General features: G+C 40.2%; 1 protein-coding gene across 1 annotated transcript in view; it reads left to right on the top strand.

Annotated features, from left to right (window-relative positions):
• Positions 1-20,028, top strand: part of spz6 (Spaetzle domain-containing protein 6) — a 55,554-nt gene extending 35,526 nt beyond the window's left edge. The window contains exons 2-5 of the mRNA XM_089241747.1: positions 1,743-2,068; positions 14,120-14,419; positions 16,073-16,690; positions 19,399-20,028. Of these exons, the coding sequence (XP_089097873.1) occupies positions 1,743-2,068; positions 14,120-14,419; positions 16,073-16,690; positions 19,399-19,783 (1,629 nt within the window). The 3' untranslated portion in view covers positions 19,784-20,028. The remainder of the gene's footprint in view (positions 1-1,742; positions 2,069-14,119; positions 14,420-16,072; positions 16,691-19,398) is intronic.
• The last annotated feature ends 1,405 nt before the right edge of the window (positions 20,029-21,433 follow it).

Raw genomic sequence — 21,433 nt, 5'->3', positions numbered from 1 at the left:
CAGCCGAAGCCCGAGATAAAGCCAGTCTGGGGCCCCACCAAAAGTACGCGAATTGGTGTCCCGGGTAATTGGTTGGGGGCCCTGGATTTTATTCGTTGGTAAAACGAATACAAATGAAAATTTTTCATGGCACTCGCTCCGGGGGATGACCGACAATCTTCCAAGTCGGGGGCCCATGTTTACAGGTTTCATTATGGGGGCCCTGGATTTTATTCGTTGGTAAAACGAATACAAATGAAAATTTTTCATGGCACTCGCTCCGGGGGATGACCGACAAGCTTCCAAGTCGGGGGTCCTATGTTTACAGGTTTCATTTTGGGGGCCCTGGATTTTATTCGTTGGTAAAACGAATACAAATGAAAATTTTTCATGGCACTCGCTCCGGGGGATGACCGACAAGCTTCCAAGTCGGGGGCCCCATGTTTACAGGTTTCATTTTGGGGGCCCTGGATTTTATTCGTTGGTAAAACGAATACAAATGAAAATTTTTCATGGCACTCGCTCCGGGGGATGACCGACAAGCTTCCAAGTCGGGGGCCCTATGTTTACAGGTTTCATTTTGGGGGCCCTGGATTTTATTCGTTGGTAAAACGAATACAAATGAAAATTTTTCATGGCACTCGCTCCGGGGGATGACCGACAAGCTTCCAAGTCGGGGGCCCATGTTTACAGGTTTCATTATGGGGGCCCTGGATGAATCTCATTCTTTTCTGTTGTAGAATTTGCCACAGCCGAAACCCGAGATATAGCCCGTCTGGGGCCCCACTAAAAATCTGCGTATTGTGTCCCCGCTACTGGATGTGGGGCCCTGGATTTTATTCGTTGTAAAATTGATAAAAATGAAAAATTCTCACAGGGGGGTGTCCGACAAGCTTGCAGGTCAAGGCTTCATGGAAATGTTGGCAGGTTGTAATTCGGTGCCCCTGAATGTATCTCATTGATTTTTGTGGTTTAACATTGTAAAATTTGCAACACATCGGTAGCCCAAGATATATCCAGTGTGGGGCCCCACTGAAATTCAGCGAATTGAATCTGGGGACCCCCATGGGGAAGTTTTCTGGGGATACTTGATGAATCTCATTTGTTTTTTGTTGCTTTATTATTATTTTCATTAAAATTCGCTTCTTCAGTAGGCTGGTGCTTTCACACGTCCCTTTCCCCCTTTCCATAGCACGCTGATGAAGTGGGACGAAATAAACAAGATATGTCCGGGAGAGAAGAGGGGGGGGGGTTGGCCGCCAAAGGCGGCAGGGGGGCAGAGCCCCCCTAGTATATATATATATTTGATATAGAGCTGAGGAAGTCGTTTGGGAGATTGTTATAAAATTTTGGAATGAGATAAGTCAAATAGTTTTTCTTTACTGTTTTGTGTATCAGAGGAATTTGCAGGGCATTGTTGAACCTGGCTGATGATCTCGATGTATTTAATGGTAGGCAAATATGATTTTGTTTTTTTTAAGAATTACAGATTAATAGGCTTGAGGTCACAAGGCACATTACGTGAGTCCGACGGTCACATTTGGTACGCGGGCCATGGGTCCTGGAATCTTGGCTGACCCATTGTAGTCCCATTTCCTCTGAAGAGAAGAGAGGAATATAGGAGAACTATACCAAATTATTTTGACTCAATAATTTGGGGGCTAATTAGTCCCGTATTGCTACAAAAACACAATTTTAAATATTTTTAAGAAATTGTTATTTATTTCAAATATCTATAGCCTTGTTTATTTTTCTCCCTCCAGACAGTGCGTCTGTATATCATAGGGCTCTTGTTGCTGCTCTTCACCGTATCCAGCGAGGCCGGCAAAGATGAATCCGACGGCTATTACGCTTTCGAAGAGGCCTCGTCCAGATACCAAAGACCGCCAAAAGTTCGGAAACCGCCTTATATGAGAGTCAATTTTCCTTGTCCATCTGGTGGTGGGGCTGCTGGTGGTGGAGTCGGTGGCGCCACCGCCGCCGCCTCTTGGAGGTCGTCGCCGAAATTCACACTTTGTGGTGATCTGAACAAAGGATTCATTCCTCTTAATCCATTGGGACAAGATTTCGAAGGTGAACCTTACCCTTTGTAAGTGAACTTTTTTTATTTTATTTTTGTCGTAATTCATGACTGGCTTTACTCAAAACTATTATGCACTCAGAAATTCCTGAAGGGTTTTAAGAATTTTGTGGCGATACGTCATTCAAAAATAAGGGAAGTCCCATTTTATAAGACGTAGAGTAGGCAAAATTCGTATATATCATGCCCAGGTAGTCTTCAACAAGTGGCCCGTGGGCCAAATGTAACTTGATGTTCGGGGTGTTGATGTTTGTCCTTCCCTTTGTAAGCTGTACTCAAATGAGTACAGTGTCTACGTAACCAGGATTATTGTGCTCTTTTGCCGAATGGAGCAAACGTGATTTAGCTGCCCCCCACTACTTTAAAATTCGATAATTTTAGAGCCTTTTGTAGTGCCCACCTCTCCCCTAAATTTTGCTGCCCGGAGCAGTTACCCCCCCCCCCCCCAATCCGTATTTCCGGACTTGTAGGTACAAATTGGTTAATAAAATATTTTGTCTTCATTAACTTCCCTTCTGTTGAATAATCATTAGTAACATCGATTATTTTTTCGTCCGAGGCATTGAAGGAAATGTATTTGCGATTTTGATGACAACATCTTTAATAATTTATTATCTGAAGATTTACTACTAGAATTATTTGACTAGAATAATAATAATATTTCCAAAGCAACAACTCGAAAATTTATGAAATGCCCCCGCCAACCCGTCGCTGCTGATCGCCACTACGCCAAATCAAATCGAAATGTCTCATTTGGAGAGTGAAAATCCCAAGGATAAGTCGCCATCTGGTGGCAGTGTCAACAATTGTGAGCTTTGGCTTGAGTTTGGTCTGACTGTCCGTGTACGCAGGGCCATCTTAAGAATATCATGGGCCCCCGGGCCAAGTGGGTTTTCGGAGGCCCTACCTGATAAATCCTAGAAAATTTCAACCGGATCTCATTTTTGTGAGGCCCCCCTCATCTCTTTAGGCCCCCGGGTGGGCCCATGCGTTAAGACGGATCGCAAAAGGCAGTTGAACTTCCGTTCTTGAATTCATTTTCGCATCAGCCCAGCTGTTGAAATCTTCGTAAAAAAAGCAAGAAAAACAACTAACAAACAACATTGCAAACAACTATGGTACTATGGTTTGCTTGCAATGAAGTCACCAAACTGTGAATTGAACCTTTTCTCCCATTTGGTTTAAATTTCATTTTTCTGATAAGCCGAACTTCTACAATTACCAAAATGTGATGAAACCACGGAAGGGGATCACTGGAGCGATTTAGCCGTACGAGCTCTTGGCGTTAAAAAAATAACTTACGGCGCCAAAAACGAACCACATTTCAACTAATTTTGGAATTTATTCATTCCATTTAATTAAAGTTTGAATAAAAGTAATTTGAAAAGTAAATCCAAATTTTTAGGGAATCATGTTAAAGATGATTTATGATCTCGCGGACAAGCGAATATACATCGTTATCGTGTTGTTATGATGTTTGCATTTTGCTTAAATCATAATTACCGAGAGGAAAAAAATGATGGATTTACCGAAAGTTTTCGATCGGATGAACAAGAAAACTTTTAATTAAACTCACTTATTTTCGGTCGATATTTCTTATTCTGATTGGCAATAAATCATCGCCGCAATAAACAAAAAAATTCATGTTTCCAGAACTTTCGATGAAACCTTGATCTATAGAATGTTTTGTTCTCCGAGGATTCCCAAGAAAAGAAATTCTTTCATTCATATGCCTGGAGAGAAATATGAACTGAAGAGCCAAAAAAACTGGCACAGGCATGCGTATGCAAATAAAGAGATATGGAACCAATCAGAGTACGGCGCTGCGGTCAGCAACGCCTATATAACACAACAAGTGTCTGGCATAGTTGTTAGATCGGCTACTGCCGCTACAATGGCAGGTTAGCGAGATTTGAGTTTGAACGTGGTGTTATAGTCGGTGCACGAGAGATGGGACATAGCATCTCCGAGGTAGCGATGAAATTTGGATTTTCACGTACGACCATTTCACGAGTGTACCGTGAATACCGGGAATCCGGTAAAAAATTAAATCTGCGACATCACTGCGGCCGGAAAAAGACCATGCAAGAACGGGACTGACGAGAATCATTAAACGTGACAGACATGCAACCCTTCCGCAAATTGCTGCAGATTTCAATGCTGGGCCATCAACAAGTGTCAGCGTGCGAACCATTTAACGAAACATCGATATGGGCTTTCGGAGCCGAAGGCTCCGAAAGTGTACCCTTGATGACTGCACGACACAAAGCTTTACGCCTCGCCTGGGCCCGACAACACCGACATTGGACCGTTGAGGACTGGAAACACGTTGCCTGGTCTGACGAGTCTCGGTTCCAGTTGTTTCGAGCTGATGGACGTGTACGGGTATGGAGACAACCTCATGAATCCATGGACCCTACATGTCAACAGGGGACTGTTCCAGCTAGTGGAGGCTCTGTAATGGTATGGGGCGTGTGCAGTTGGCGTGATATGGGATCCCTGATACATCTAGATACGACTCTGACAGGTGACAGGTAGTAAGCATCCTGTCTGATCACCTGCACCCATTCATGTCCATTGTGCATTCCGACGGACAATTTCAGCAGGACCATGTGACACTCCACACGTCCAGAATTGCTACAAAGTGGCTCCAGGTACACTCTTCTGACTTTAGACACTTCCGCTGGCCACCTAAATCCCCAGACATGAACATTATTGAACATATCTGGGATGCCTTGCAACGTGCTGTTCAGAAGAGATCTCCACCCCCTCTTACTCCTACGGATTTATGGACAGCCCTGCAGGATTCATGGTGTCAATTACCTCCAGCACTACTTCAGACATTAGTCGAGTCCATGCCACGTCGTGTTGCGGCACTTCTGCGTGCTCGCGGGGGCCCTACACGATATTAGGCAGGTCAACAGTTTTTTTTGGCTCTTCAGTGTATATCACACACTATTTTTAAATACAATCAATTAATCAAGTATTTTAACTATTTCATGCAATATAAATATTGTAATTGCAGTAATCTTTTCCTCCTAGCTTGGAATATACTTGTGAGTCCTTTTAATGCAGGGAGCTCTTAATCTTCGTTCAAATCCACTTGCAGTCAAGGGTTCTTGACCTTATGTGTCAGGTTACGACCTAAACTTGATTCACAATCAGGCTTTCCGAATAGACGTCATAATCATCATCAGCATCACTCCTGAGGGACATATACTGGGGTGATCCCCCATAGAGATCAATGTTAAAATTGCCGATTTTAGCGTAGAAATGCGAAAATTTAGTGGGGTTTTCCGCCCCATCAGTAATTTTAAAAATTGAATTGAATCTTTGGTTTTCGAAATATTGAGCTCGCTTAGACATACGAAGCCTAGAAAATTAAATATAAAATAATGAGACAGACCCACTTTTGAGGTGGATATTCATGCAATAACATTTATTTCAAATTTTTATTTATATCTTTTCAAGTGCTAAAAGGAGAATTAATTTCCCCGTATTGTCTTATATTATCCAATTGCGTCAATTCATACAGTTCAGAATGTTTTGAAACTAATAATTGGCCCATATAAATTACATTGAAGAAATTCCGCAGCTTTAATCAAGCATTTTTTGAAGGAAAAACAGGCAGATCGATAACTTGAAGATAACTCTGCTTCCGAGATGGGTCGTACAAATTCACTAACAGCCAGAGATTCTTGAGCGTTGGGCCACGATCCAAAGTCGATTCGCGGGGACTTCCGAGAAGGGTCGTAAAAATTAACTTACAGCCAGGGATTCTTGAGCTATTTGTCATGATCCAAATTTGATTCGCAGGGGGCTTCTGCGATGGGTCGTTCAAATCCACTTATAGCCAGAGAGTCTTGAGTTATGCCCGAACCCCGCAAGACATCGTACACTGCTCAAAACAATTAGGGGAGCAAGCAAAAAAGTGAAGAAAACCGTGCGAGACAGCCACGTATTGGCATACAATGGATAGTACACGCGTATCAATGCGCAATACAGAAAAAAGACGCAAAAAAAAATTTGGAATTAAGCTTTAATTCTTTGAAAATATGGAAAAAACATGAAAAGATGATTTAGGGCAACAATTTGGTTACATGTAAACGATAAAAAAAAGTACTGTTTAGACATGATGCATGAGTTTTAATAGGGCGTGTGGTCTCCTCGAACAGCTAAGACTGCTGCACACCTGTTTGCCATGGATGCGATGAGGTTATCGATCAGAATTTGGGGAATACTGTTCCACTCCTCAAGAAGTGCAATCTGCAAGTCTCGAACAGTAACAGGCGGCCTTGGTCGCGCAGCAATGCGTCGTCCGAGCATATCCCAAACATGCTCGATTGGATTCAGGTCAGGAGAGCACGCTGGCCATTCCATACGCTGTATTGTTTCAGTTTCAAGCATGTTCTCCACCAGACGAGCTCTATGCGGTCGGGCATTATCATCCTGGAAAACAAAGGAATCTCCAATGGCTCCAGCGTAAGGGATGACATGAGGTCGCAGTATCTCGTCTGCATACCTTCGGGCCGTCAAAGTGCCATTCCGAATGATATGCAGGTCCGTACGTCCGCCTATGCTGATTCCACCCCATACCATCCAACCAGCTCGTCTGTATTGTGACCTTTCACGAACGAACGCGGGGTTATTTCGAGTGCCCCTGTCCCTCCATACCAGAACACGTCGGGTGTCACACTCCAGACTGAATCGGGACTCGTCTGTAAACAGCACTTGGCTCCAATCATGTTGCTCGTAATCTCGATGTTCAGCAGCCCATCTTCTTCGGGCCGCACGGTGGCGTGAGGTGAATGGAATGCAGACCATTGGCCTACGTGCATAGAGCCCTCCCTCATGCAGCCGATTAAGTACTGTTTGGCTGGACACCCTTCGTCCTGTTGCCAAGAGCAACCGTCTTTGCAGCTGCGTAGCATTCTTTGTTCTGTTTCGACGGGCTGTTAACCGTATATACCGATCATCAGTTGCTGTAGTGGCGCGTGGCCGACCTTGCCCTATTCGACGTCTAACATTTCCTGTTTCTTGGAATAGATTCCACAGCCTTGCAACAACACTTCTGGCGACTCCAACAGCGTCCGCGACACTACGTTGTGTTTGCCCGGATTCCAGTCTGCCTATAACACGCCATGCCATGGATTCTGGTAAATCACGTTGTTGAGATATCCTCAAGTCACCTTGTCTCAAAAAAAAATACTGCGCAATCGAATTTCACAGTTACGGCAGTAAAACAGACGTTTCTGCAACATCCCGATTTCTGCCCTTATCTCCTTTTTCTGGTTTTTGACGTCGTGAACTTTGATTTGCATATGAAGTTTTCTTCTTCCGTTTCCTGCTAGGCTTTAAATTATGGATGATTCATTTTATGTTACTTATCGGTATACATCTTTGCGTAATTTTGTTAAAACCATGTGCTTCCCCTAATTGTTTTGAGCAGTGTAGATGAATCGCAAGGCATAGTAGGGCCGCCGCTACGCACCCTGACCAGCAGGGTCATCGTAGATGAATGGTAAAACTTCATTTACGGTCCTCTTATAAATGAACTTATTGGGTCACTGGTTTCATTAATTTTTCGAAAAACACAAAGCCGTCGTGAACCTGTTTCTGTTGTTGGTTTTGAGTCATGGATGAAAAAGGTTAAGAACCCGAGTTCTATAAAATGCAAGACGTACGATTACCAGCTCATATCTGAACTTTCTTGTTACTGGCGCTTGCATGTGGTTTTGATTGCGATTGACAAAGGTGGATAAAATGCTACTGGTGAAGTTGTTTTTCCTCAGCCATCAAATCGTCGGTTGCAGCTTCCCAAACGTTTTGGACATAAAAAAGAATGGAGAAAGGTTCATGTCAAGAATTGTCTCGTGCAGCGCCTTCTGTCGACAGAAACCTAATCTCATCTACTTTTCTGTGCTAAAAAAAAATCCCCCTTCGTGAGAGTAACTTTTTGGTAACCGCAATCGATCAATTCCTTCAATTTTAATGAATTTTTAAACTATTTAGGAATAATTAAAATATTCTTCTTAATTTCCTAAATAGACAAAAACATTTCTCAACTAACCAATATCGATTTCAAAAAATTAAAATACAGGCATGGCGATTCTTGATCTGACTAACTATTTAAACAATTGATTCAACAATAATAAATATTCCATAACTGTTTCTAGATTTAAAAAGAGCGTTTGATTTTGTGGATTTGAACATTTTAACAAATAAACTATTTCAAATAGAAGTCAGAGGAAACATACTTGAATGGTTTAAATCAAACTATTGCAACAGGAAACACGCAGTTATAATTCAAAAATAAGTTAGTGCTTTTTCAAGAAGTGAAAAAAGGTGTACCTCAAGGTTTTGTTCTTTGTCCTATATTATTTTTAATACATATAAATGATTTATGTAACTTCTGATCACATGGAAAACTGATAACCTTTGCAGATGATAGAATGCTTTATGTAGAAAATACTGTTACAGAAAATTTAATTAAAAAAGTGGAAGATGATCTAACAAATATATACAGTCGACGTTCCTTATAATGACAACCCCCGCTACCATTCCATTGCAACAACCAGTGGGATAATTCCAAAAAGTTTTCATAGGTCGACTATCATATATGCTTAACTTTTGATTTAACGACCCTCCCAATATAACGCCCGTTTTTGACGAGACGAAGTTGTATCGTTATATCGAACGTCGACTGTATTAATATCTAGTTAATTTAACATAAATTAGAACTCAAAAAACAAAATTTACCCATATGAAGACAAGAGAAACATAGATCATAACACAAACATACATCTAAGAATGCATAATCATTGTCGGTGCGTGGAGAACAATGCCATTTCCAAAAAATAGATACTGTTTTACAATTATTTGGGTACCACAATACAGAATGACCTTAAACGGAACTGGCACTGTGGTATTTTAATAAAAAATGATCAGAAAATATGCAGTGATTGTTTCCAAAAATGAAAAATTTGATCGATCAATTTTTTAAAAAATTTATTTTACGCATGGATATGTTAAATTTTCAATTATGCAATCATTGCCTGGAGCAGATTACGACAATATTCGGAAATTGATAATATAGATAATAGAATAAGACCTCAAATATTAGTAGATAGTTCAAAATACAATGCCATACTCTACCTTTGAGACAAAACTTTTTGTACAGAGTTAACAATTTTTTACAATTAAATGAAAATTAATTAACGAAAAATCAAAATAGAACTACAAATAGATATAATGGAGTTTATCAAGTGCTAAAACCGAATAAAACATTATATAAGAAGAGCTTATCCTACATTTATCCTAAAATATTAAACCTTTTTCACACTGAAAATCAACTTAATAATAATATAAACATAAATCATGTAATATTTGACTTCGTTAGAAACACAGATTATACGAAACAATTTTGATGAATGTATTCTAAGAGTATATAAAAACGATATTGAACAGAGTACTAGTAAAAAGTGCAGTAATGAAAAATAGAAATGATGTATGGTAATTATATTATAGTGGCTTCATTCTGAACTTTATTCGAAAATATACATAAACGAAAATACATTTGAACACATATCTAATAATAAATATAATAGCTGCAATAAATAAATATATATATACCGTATATACTCGTGTATAAGCCGACTCCAAACCGCAATAAATTGAAAACCCGTGTATAAGCCAATCCCGAAAAATCAGTGCATTTCAGAGAAAACAATTTTTTATATTTTCATGCAAAATTGATAGCTTACGGAAATTTACAATAGAAAATGATTCAAACTTTTTAATCCGTTTCTTTTGAGTCTCCAAGCTTATGGTAATCCAACAATTTCGTTTTTATCTTCAGTCTCATCGCCACTGTCGCTTTCAAATAGGATATCATCTTCAGTTCCGTCCATCGCATTGCTGATGCAACGTTTTTTGAAGGATCGGATGATAATTTCGGTGGAAACAGAATTCCTCGCCTCATGTACCCATTGGCACACTACGCCAATGTCAGGTTTCTTCAAGGCACCACTTTTTTTTTTAGTTTCTTTGTTATCGGAACTCATCCATGCGATCCACAAATTCCTCGAATAGTCTCTGAGAGGCTTGTTGATGCTCACAATGTACAATCAACGTTAGCCACACACACACCACCAACCAATGATGTTTTCGATTTCTTTGCCTTGGATTTGACATTATCAGTTCTGTGGGGTTTGAACATATCCCATACCAATAATGCCGGTGCCAACACTGCTACAAAATTGACAATTGATGGCGTGATTGCGGGGGTTGACATTTTCTCATTAAAAACTGACCCGAGTATAAGCCGACCCCCCCCCCCCTTGGAGAACGAGTTTTTCCACAAAAAAACTCGGCTTATTCACGAGTATATACGGTATATTTATTTATTTAATAACAATTCCTTTAGGCCTATTTGAAGGACTTTTTAGTCCCTTGAGGCTACATAGTGTTTGTTTGTATCATGTGATGGATATGTATGTGGTGTATATGGATATGTTTGTATTATTTTATGTATGTATTTCGTTTGTTATATATTGGTATTTGTGTAACATATGTCTAAATTTGTGTATTATATGTTTGTATTTGTAGAATAAATAAATAAAAGTAGCACTAATAATATTGTGAGATCAGAATTGATGGAAATCTGAAATGGAATAATTCCAGAATTGATGAAAGAAATACGTAATTCCAAAATCAATGGAAACTATTTTCAGAATTAGGGGAAAATAATTCCAGACTTTATGGCAGTAGTAATTTCAGAATTCACAAAAATCCAGAATTTATGGAAAATAATTTTAGAAGCAGTGACACGAGATAATGATTTCTCGATGCAATGTGCAAAAGAAACACTTTTTTCCGATTTTTGTATTTTTAGAAGCTGTTAGTTTGCTTCTTTGCATATTTGACGATCTTAAGGAAAAACAAACATTACATCTCAGCATTTCTAAAATGCAGTTTAGGAAAAATTCTTCAAGCTATTTATGATCTAAAAATCCAAGATCAATTTGATAAGACATAAATGTAAATAAATCTAAATCTTGAAGACTGTTTTGAAAACCAAAATATTTCGAAATTCTTTATTAGAAAAATAATCATGAATTTTTTTTTTTATACCAAAAAAATTTGAAAAAATATTTTCACATTAAACATTTTCTAACTTTTTTATTTTAGAACAAAACATTTTCAGAATTTTTCGAATGAAAACTAAAACCCTAGAAAAAATGAAAAAAAAAAAAATTTTTGAACCAAATTTATAACTTGTGGCATCATAAATTTTAAAAATACTAACTATACGAAAAATACTAAAACTTTTTAAATCAAAAATCGTAGAACTTTTTGGAATCAAAAAAATGTAGGATATTTTTTATTAAAAATAACAATTTCCAAACATTTTTTAACAAAACTTTAAAACTTTCTGAAACCATATAATTAACTTTTTTTTCAAATCAAAAATTTTAGAAAATTTCTGTTAAAGATGAAAATTTTAGAAATATTTTTCGAAGTAAGTTTTTGAATTTTTTTTAAGTGAATTTTTTTTTTAAATTTTGAAATAATTCTGAAGAAAAAGTTTAGAACTTTTTTGAAATAAAAATATTTGAATAAATATTTTGATTTTTTTTTAACGAAAGATTTTCAAATATTTTTTAAACAAAGGGAATTTGTTAAACCAAAAGCCATAAAACTATTTGGAAAATGAAAAGTTTTGAAAAAGTTCTAGAGGTACAAATGTTTTGCAAACTTTTAAATTTTAAACTTTTTCAAACCGACAATCAAACTTTTGGAAATGAAAAATTTGAGAAAATTTTTTAGAACACTTTCTCAAAAACAGGAGAAATAAAAAACTTAGAACTTTTTTCCTTAAAACAAATATTTTAGAGCATTTTTCTCAAAAATAAATATTTTAAAACATTTCTTTGAAACCAAAAATTTTAGAAACATTTTTGAAACCAAAAATTTTAGAAACATTTTTGAAACCAAAAAATTTTAATTTTTTTCTCGAAACCAAGAAATTTAAAACACTTCAACGCATCCAAAAGTTGAATCAATGAAATATCATGTTCAATATAATATCCATGCAACTGATGCTTAATAAAAAAAATTGTTAGATCCCGAATGCCATACGCGTCCAATTAAACTGGATTTCTCCGGTTGAGGCGGCCTAAATCTCATTAAGAGCAATTGATTTCATGTCACTCATTGTTCTCCGAAGCGAGGAAAGGCATTCTCCGACATGGTTGCTAACGACATGGTTCTACATTCCGATAACGCTTTTGTTTCCGGAGACCGATTTCATCTACCATGTTGAATTGAATATTCGCTTACGTATGTATTAATAATAATCAGATTTTGTGAAAGAAAATTATTTAAAAATACTCAAGTAAATAGTTTATATTAGTATTTCCCTCTTTGATCATTTCAATACAGCTCTGGAAATGTTTTTTCATGAATTATGAAGATATTTCTTTTAATTATTTGAAATTAATTTCTTTTTAATGAATATCTTTTGCCGCGCGACATATTTCTTTATGTTCTCATACATTTTTGTGGAGTCTAATCGGGTGTTCCAACGAGCCCTAGAGTCGCAAAAACAAGGGCACGAAATTAGTTAACGCTCATCTCAATTAGGAAATTCTTAATTTCATTAATTCTGGATTTTCAATTATTCTGAGAGATTCGGGCGCGGTAGCCCAGGTCAATAAGATACTCGCCTAAAGTACCAAAGGATGTTTAGAGGTGTCGCGAGTTCGATACCCGGTTCGTCCTTGTCAGAAAACTTTCCTGACACAGGGGCACAGCAGAAACGGCGGCATGACCACAGAAAAAATTGCTACCGCAGGGAGGACCCTACCGAGGGGTTAGCGCGCCAACCTCTCGATGAGTATAAAAAACAAGCCTGCCGTTCTGAATCGGCAATAAATTGTAGGTCCCGGTCTAATTAGCCCTCGTGTGCAGAAAATGACCGTGGTGCGACAAAAATGATCAAATGATCTGAGAGATAATTACTATCTTTAATTATGAAATTTTAATAATGCTAAAAAGTTGATAATTCTGATGATTCTAAAGCTTTAATAATTTTTAAACTCTAATAATTCTAAAACAAATTCTAATTTTTAAGAATTTTGAAATTTTAATTCCTATGATATGCAGTTATAAAATTGTAAAATTTTTATGGTTCTGAATTTTGAATAATTCTGACATGATTACTTCCATTAGTTCTGACATAATTACTACCATTAATTCTGACATAATTACTACCATTAATTCTGACATGGTTATTTCCATTAATTCTGACATGATTACTTCCATTAATTCTGGATTTTGGATATTTCTGAAATTATTCATTTCATTTATTCTGGATTTTGGATATTTCTGAAATAATAATCATTCTGAAATTATGATAATTCAAAAATTATGACTTCCATTAATTTTAGATTTTGACAGTAATTGTGAAATTATTGCCAAAAATAATCCTGAATTTTCAAGAGTTCTGAAATAATTACTTCCATTAATTCGGGGTTCCCATTAATTATGAAATTTTTTACTTGATTAATTCAGAATTTCCAATAATTCTAGCACTTTCGTTGGGCCTTGATTTTCAATAATTCTGAAATTATTTCTCTCTATAATTCTAAAATTATGTTTGCCTTTCCCCTCCCTCCCTCCCCCCCTAATTTTTCTATTAAATTGGGTCACAAGGGGTTCCCAAAGGAATCCTCGCTACCAACTGCCCATGAAATCATCAAAAGGGCCCTGTTCTTACGATCGTGTGAAGCTAGTGAAATACAAATTGCGTAATTTCTATCCAGTCTCCTGGGTTTTCAAATTTTCCTAGTTGCGCCGTGTGAAGGAGAAGGGGTAACTCCAGTCTCCTGGTCTCCAAGCTACTGGAGATAGATTTGAGTGCCTCCGTGTGAAGAAGGCATAAATTTGAAGTGAGCATAACTCATTAATGAGAAATCTGATGAGTACTGTCTTGACTGTTGAAAATTAGATGCTGTATTTTCACTGGTGACTCTAATGTGCTCTCATTTTTTATTTCAGTGACCTCATCAAGAACAAGACACTCGTTTTCTTCTCGAAAGCCCTACCGTACCTAACTAAAGACACGCTCCTACCAAAAGTGGCAAAATACGGTTCGAACCCGGTCCAACAGTATTCGTACCTCGGAGATTACGGTAGCCAGACCCCTACGTCATACTACCACTACCGATTGAAGAGAGACGTCAACTCGTCATCCGAAATTCCAGGTGACCATCACGTGGACAAAGCCAACAGGTTACTGGATGCTTTCCAGTTCAACAATGCGAGGCAGGCCTGCGACCAAGGAGGTGCTGGTGGCCTGTAAGTATGGTGACAACAGATTTTTTTTCTTCCGGTTTCCAGTTGATTTACGGAAAATTCATCGACAACAATTCGACGCTGGAAAATTTACCGAAAACAATTCCCAACCACACAATTTATCGATTGGAAAACACACCGCTGGGAAAATTCCCCAACAAACAATTCACTGCCACGCAATGCCGTAACAAACAATTGACTGCCACACAATTTAGCGATAAACAATTCACTGCCATGCAATTCAGGGACAAACATTTCACTACCACGTAATTCAGCGACAAGCAATTCATTGCCACACAATTTACCAATACAAAAACTCACCGATGGGAAAATTCCGTGACAAACAATTCACTGCCACGCAATTCCGTGACAAACAATTCACCGCTACGCAATTCAATGACAAACAATTCACTGCCAAGCGATTTACCGATAGAAAAACCCACCGATAGTAAAATTCTCCGAGAAACAATTCAGTGACAAACAATTCACCGCTACGCAATTTGCTGATACAAAAACTCACCGATGGGAAAATTCCCCGACACAATTTACTGCCACGAAATTCAACTCCACAAACACTGCCATGCAACTCAGTTACAAACAATTCACTGCTATGCAATTCAATGACAAACAATTTACCGATACAAAATACAAAAACTCACCGATGAGAAAATTTCCCGACAAACAATTTACTGTCATTTAGCCGCAAAAAATTCACTGCCATGAATTTCAGTTACGAGCAATTCAATGCCACTCAATTCAGCGACAAACAATTCATCACCACGCTGTTTACCGATAGGAAAACTCATTGCTAGGAAAATTCATCGACGGAAAAATAACCGACAGCGATTCACCGATAGGAAAATTTGCCGTCAGGCAAATTCACCGCATGGGAAAATTTCCCGACAAACAATTCCTCGATGAAAAAATCACCGCTGAAGAAGGAAAATTATCCGCTAAGGAATTCATCGACAATAGTTAGTCATCAGTGAGGGTATGACCGAGTGATTGAGGAAGGGAATTAATATGTGAGCGAGTAAGTGATCGAATGAACTAATGCATGAGCTTAATGAAATATTTATTGTGTGAGTGAATGACCATATGAGTGACCCAGTGAACGAGAGAATAAGTAACCGTATGAGCGACCGAGTGAATGTGAGGATAAGTAACCGTATGAGTGACAGATTGAGTAACCGTATTAATGATCGAGTGAGTGAGTGAGATACCGAATGAGCTTGATTGAGTAAGTCACCATACGAGTGACCAAGTGATTAAGTGATAATATGAATGACTGAGTGAATAAGTGACAGTATGAATGACCGAGTAAGTGAGTGACGGTATGAATGACTGACTCACTCACTCATCCGATCACTCATTTGCTCTCTCTCACTAACAACCCCCGACTCACTTGATCAATCACTAACTTGCTCACTGGCTCACTCACTATGTCACTTTGTCGTTGAATTGCTTGTCGGTAAATTTTCCTAGCGGTGAGTTGTCGTGTCAATGACTATGTGGTGGCGAATTTTACCAGTGGTAAATTTTCCTTCCGGTCAGTTGCGTAGCGGTGAATTTTCGGCGATGAATTTTCTGTACATGTTTTTCACTTTTAGTGTAGCATCATTGTAAAAGCTAAATATTTGTTGTATGAATTTCTAGGTTATGCACGCTGCAATCTCTGATGTCCAACCGGAAAGTCCAGACAGCACTCGTCAATGCCGTGGCACAAGGAATATCAACCATAAGCGGTTCCGGTGGAGGCTCAGCGGCACCCCTGTCACCACCGTCTTCATCCGGTTCGTCACTGTCCAGCGACTACCCTGAATCCAGTTCGTCCATGACCGAATCGCTCATCAACTTGGTCGGGACGTTGGCCAGTATGGGTCTCTCGGGCTCGGTCAAGAACGACGGCAACTCCTTGGGCAACAGCGACGAGGAACCGTCGTCTCTGGCGCACGTGATGTCCGTCCTGACCGGCGCTTCGCCTGGCAGCCACAACGCGCTGTCCCTGGTTCTGAAGCTCATGGCCAGCGAGGCGTCGCCCTTGAAGGCCATCGTCGGCGGGTTCCAGAGGAGGAGGCCAGCCGCCGAGGACAACGAGCCCTCGGTCAGGAGGCCCAACGACGCTGAGTACGACCTACCTCCGACTCCGTGCCCGTCTTCAGAGGAATACGTGACTCCGGCCTTCGCGAGGAACTACCAGGGAGTCTGGAAGTACGTCGTGCAGATACCTCAGGAAGGTTACTTCACTCAGACTGTCCAGCAAACGAAATGCTTGTAAGTATGTTGTAATGCAGCGTTTCTCAACCCTTTCCAGCCCATGGTCAACGTGGTACTCCTTTATACAAGGCCCCCCAACCTTCATCCAAGAGTGAGACCCAAAGGCCCTTTCCAATTGTCGAATTTTATCGAAACTAAATTTATGAAGAACAAAAATTAAATAAATAAGATCGATTTTCGGAAACCTTGGCTAGTCACGGATACAGAGAAGGTGAATATCCCTCCGAAGAGCCGGGGGGAATACGGGAAAATATGCAAAATACGGGACAATCCAACGAACCAAGCGTAATAAATCGACCCTCTTGACAACACATCGTCCTAGTTCCGTGCCTATCCTGAGCTAGTATTTAGTGAGCTCAGGGCCGTCTTAAGAGTATCATGGGTCCCCGGGCCAATTGATTTTTCTGAGGCCTTACCAAACAAATTCTTGAAAATTTCAATCAGAACTCAATTTTGTGAGGCCCCTCTTCACGTGAGGAGCCCGGGTGGGCCCATGCCTTAAGACGGCACTGAGTGAGCTTCCTTTTTTTTTGGGTGGGGGGGGGGGTTATGCATGGCCGTCTAAACATCGTGGGTCCCCGAGCAAAGCGATGCTCTGTAGCCCCACAGTTTTAGCTAGAAGTAACAACTTATATGTTTACATTCTTACATCTAAGAATCCTAGTACCAAATCTTGTTGTGTAGGCACCTTATTGATATGAAACTCCGGATCATGCCCACTAGTTTTATGTACAGCTCTTCTCTGGATTCTGAAAGTAGTCACCATTTTTTCTCACCATATTTCAATTTGAAAGCTTCATTTCTGTCACAGCCCCGTGAGGACCGCGAGGCCTGGGATATTCTAAGCGACGCCCTTATAGCCCAGGTTGAAAAACACTGTTAGGCTGGGATTACACTGTAAAAGTTTTATAAAAGATCATTTATAAAACTCGAAAAATGCAACCAATAAGGTGATCGATTGCATTTGCTAGAATGTTACCAACGCTCTTATTGGTTGCATTTTTCAACTTTTATAAAAGCACTTTTATCAAACTTTCATAGCGTAATCCCGGCCTTACAGCGAACAAACTTTGAATTGGCAGTCACTCATTTATTAGGTAGTTAAAGCAACCCAATCGACCTGAGTTGACTTTAACGCCTTCCCAAACTAAAATGATTTAGTGACTGTGTGATTGACCAAGTGAGTGACCGTATGAATGACCATTTGGTTTACCTTATGAGTGAATTGGACATTTCCCCCCCCCTCCGGATATTTCACCTGCCTTGAACGTATGAGTGACCGTTTAGAGACTGTATGGATTACCCTGTGATGACCAAGTGCGTGATTACCGTACGAATGACCAAGTGAGTTACAGTATGAGTGACCGCAGAGGAATGTGGACGAGGTATATGTGGGGTTTAGGAGTAAGAGTGACTAAGTACGTGACGTATGATTGACCAAATGAGTGATCGTCATTCACTTGGTCACTGATGCGGTCACTCACTCCTATAGTCACTCACTTGATCATTCATATGGTCATTTCCCAAGCATGCAGTCACGAACTCTCACTTACTCAAGCGGTCACTCACTTGGTGACTAATATGGTCTTTCACTTGATCACTCACTTGGTCACTAATATGGTCTTTCACTTGATCACTCACTTGGTCACTAATATGGTCTTTCACTTGATCACTCATTTGGTCAATCATACAGTCACTTACTCCCTCACCCACTTATATGGTCATTCATACGGTAACTCACGCAATCATATAGTCACTCAGATAGTCTGTCACTCACTCGGCCATTCATATGATCAAGACAGGCAAAATGTCAGGGGTGAAATTTCCGGACCCCACTTTATGGGGCATAAAGTATTGGTCAGATGGTGAATATGGACATAAATGTGGTCCATACTTTATGGACGAATGTTAGGCAGGGTGAATGATCACCAGTGCATGAAAGCCACGGATATGTGACCTTCATGATAACCCGCCACCCGGCAGCGTCGTGGATACGTTATGACTTAGCTCAGGTAAATGATCGTCAGGGAAAAGAAGCCATAGATATGGGATTTTCATGGCAATTAAGTCATATGAGAGCGTTTCTGATATAAGACTGTCAAGAAAGATAAATCATCACCAGGGCAAAGAAGCCACGAATGCGCTAATTTCAGGGAGAACGAGTCATGTGAGAGAGGCGGGATGTACGAATTTAAAGCAAGGTAAATGATCATCTGGCAAAGCCATGGATATGTCACCTTCATGGCTAATGAGTCACGTAAGAGCATCGTAGGTATAAGACTGTTAGACAAGGTAAATGAAGCCATCAAAAATGGAATTGTCATCAGCGCAAAGAAGCCACGGATATGAAAACTTCATGAAAATGAGCCACGTGAGAGCGTTTCAGCGTTGATATGACGGTTATGTCAGGTGAAGTAAATGATCACCAGGGCAAGAAAGTCACGGACATGTGACGTTCGTGCTACATGAACGACGTGAGAGCGTCACAAACATACGAATGTTAGGAACTTACTATACATTAGATCATAACATACATACTATACATTAGATCAGTCAACTTCACCTTTAACGCTGGGGGAGCCCTCACGCCCCCCCCTCCCCTCCCCTGTATCTCCGCCCTTGTATTTCCCGTATTTGAGTATAATTCTGGTATCTCCCTCATGTTAAAATTTTAACACCCTTCGTTGCTGTTGTTGTTGTTACAGGCGAAACAGGTGCGAGTTCATGGACGGGATCTGCCACGAGTCTCCACGTTGGGTGAGCCTACTCGTTGCCGAGACCTATTATCCGGACACTTTCTTCCCGACGGTGTCTCCGGTTCCGGCAACGCAAGCGCCTCCGCCGATCGAGGACTTCTACAACTTCCAGCAGTACCTGAAGAGGCGGGTCGGTCAAGCCGACGCTGAGCCCGAATACGCCTACAGGTCGAGGAACTATCCTCACGAACAACAGAAACAACAGCAGCAGCAATGCGACGGCGTCGACCACATCGGATGCTACGTGGTCAGGCTTTATTACGATTGGTTCCTGATCAACGGGTCATGCAAATGTTGGAAACCATCGCCGAAGAGGATATTCACGGGCCGGTAATTCTTTGAATGGGGGGAAAAATCGTAAATTTTTCAGGACATTCGCAAAAAATGGGTATTTATTTTTGATCTGATTATTTTTCTGTTGATCGGAAATTTAAATTTTAGTCGATTTACTTTTTTTTTTGTATTTATTTTACACTTTTCATCCACAATCGCACGCATTTTTTTTTCCCTTGTGTTAAGATGTCTCGTAATCCATGTACAGTGATTGTCATTAAAATTCATGTTCATTTGGTCATGCTTAAATAAATGACTCTTGTTGTATTCAATGATCACATTTTCCAGATCCACCAGAACCGTTACCTGATTCATATCTCGCCGGTAGTCAGGACTGCTACAGAATGGTTCTTGAAGTGTTTGACGCGGCTCCCAGGAGCATCGGCAAAACACTGTCAAAGGGTGATATTGATGTGTGCCTACATGCTCACCAATAGGACCCCTACCAGCATCTCCTAGAAATAGCAGGCCTCCATACGCTGCTCTTGACGTCACTCAAGTAGTCAATCCTCACTCAAAATATTCAGAGGGAAAAAAAATCCGCTGCACGTGCTATATAGCATTATCGTTGTGCGGAAAAGGAAACGGCACAGAGTTGGCGATTTTTATGCCCCACATCCAATCACCGTGCGGTGTTTGTGAGCCAACCCGGAAGATTCTACGCCAAAGTAAGACGAAACGAAATAGGATGTTGTGGTTCAAAATGTGACAAACTTGATAGGAACGCTCATGACGTTCAGATGAACTTGGCAATCTGTGCGGAGGCTTTCTATCTCTAGGAGGTGCTGACTCTACCCCGACACGAAAACGTCACTCATACATGTCTGTAAGTCAAGGTAAATTATGACCTTGGCAAGGGAGCCACGGATATTTGACCGTCAGTACAGGATAGTTACGGGTTAAATGACAACCATGACAAGTGAGAAACGGGAAAATGTTGCGGACATATCGCTGCTAGGTAAGGTAAATCATTTTTGTCGCACCACGGTCAGGGGCACCACATGACCCGGGCGCCCCACTGTCATTTTCTGCACACGAGGGTTAGTTACACCGAAACATACAATTTATTGCCGATTCCGAATGGCAGGCTTGTTTTTCATACTCATCCAGAGTTTGGTGCGCTAACCCCTCGATGGGGACTCCCTGCAGTAGCAATTTTTGCTGCGGTCAAGTCGCCGTTTTTTGTTGTACCCCTGTGTCAGGAAAGTTTTCTTAAAAGGACCACCCGGGTATCGTACTCGCGACACCTCTAAACACCCTTTGGTACTTTAGGCGAACATCTTATCGACCGGGTTACCGTGCCCAGGTAAGGCAAATGGTCACCATGGAAAAGAAGCCATTTATATGTGACCGTTAGGACAAGATACCTACTGGTTAAATGATAACCATAACAAGTGAAAAAAGGTAAAAGTGTTGCGGGCATATAGTTGTTAAGCAAGATAAATGATCACTAGAGCCAGCAAGCCATAGACACATGGTCCCCACAAAGGGGGAGCTGACAGGGCTCTAGCCCTAGAGCCCGGAACAGTTCTCATCATCTTTTGCTTTTTTCACGATATAAATTAACTACAGATGGGGCCCGTGAAAAGTCTAACCGGGGCCCCGCTCCAGGAGGGGGGGGGGGCGCTATGCATAGACATGTGACCTTCAA

The sequence above is a fragment of the Pholcus phalangioides genome, unplaced genomic scaffold, assembly GCF_987345545.1.
Source record: "Pholcus phalangioides strain wild (caught in Gottingen) unplaced genomic scaffold, Ppha-v1.0 ptg000014l_1, whole genome shotgun sequence".
Lineage (NCBI taxonomy): Eukaryota > Metazoa > Arthropoda > Arachnida > Araneae > Pholcidae > Pholcus > Pholcus phalangioides.
Note: the sequence above shows the minus strand (reverse complement) of the source record. Positions and strands in the feature narration are given on the sequence as shown.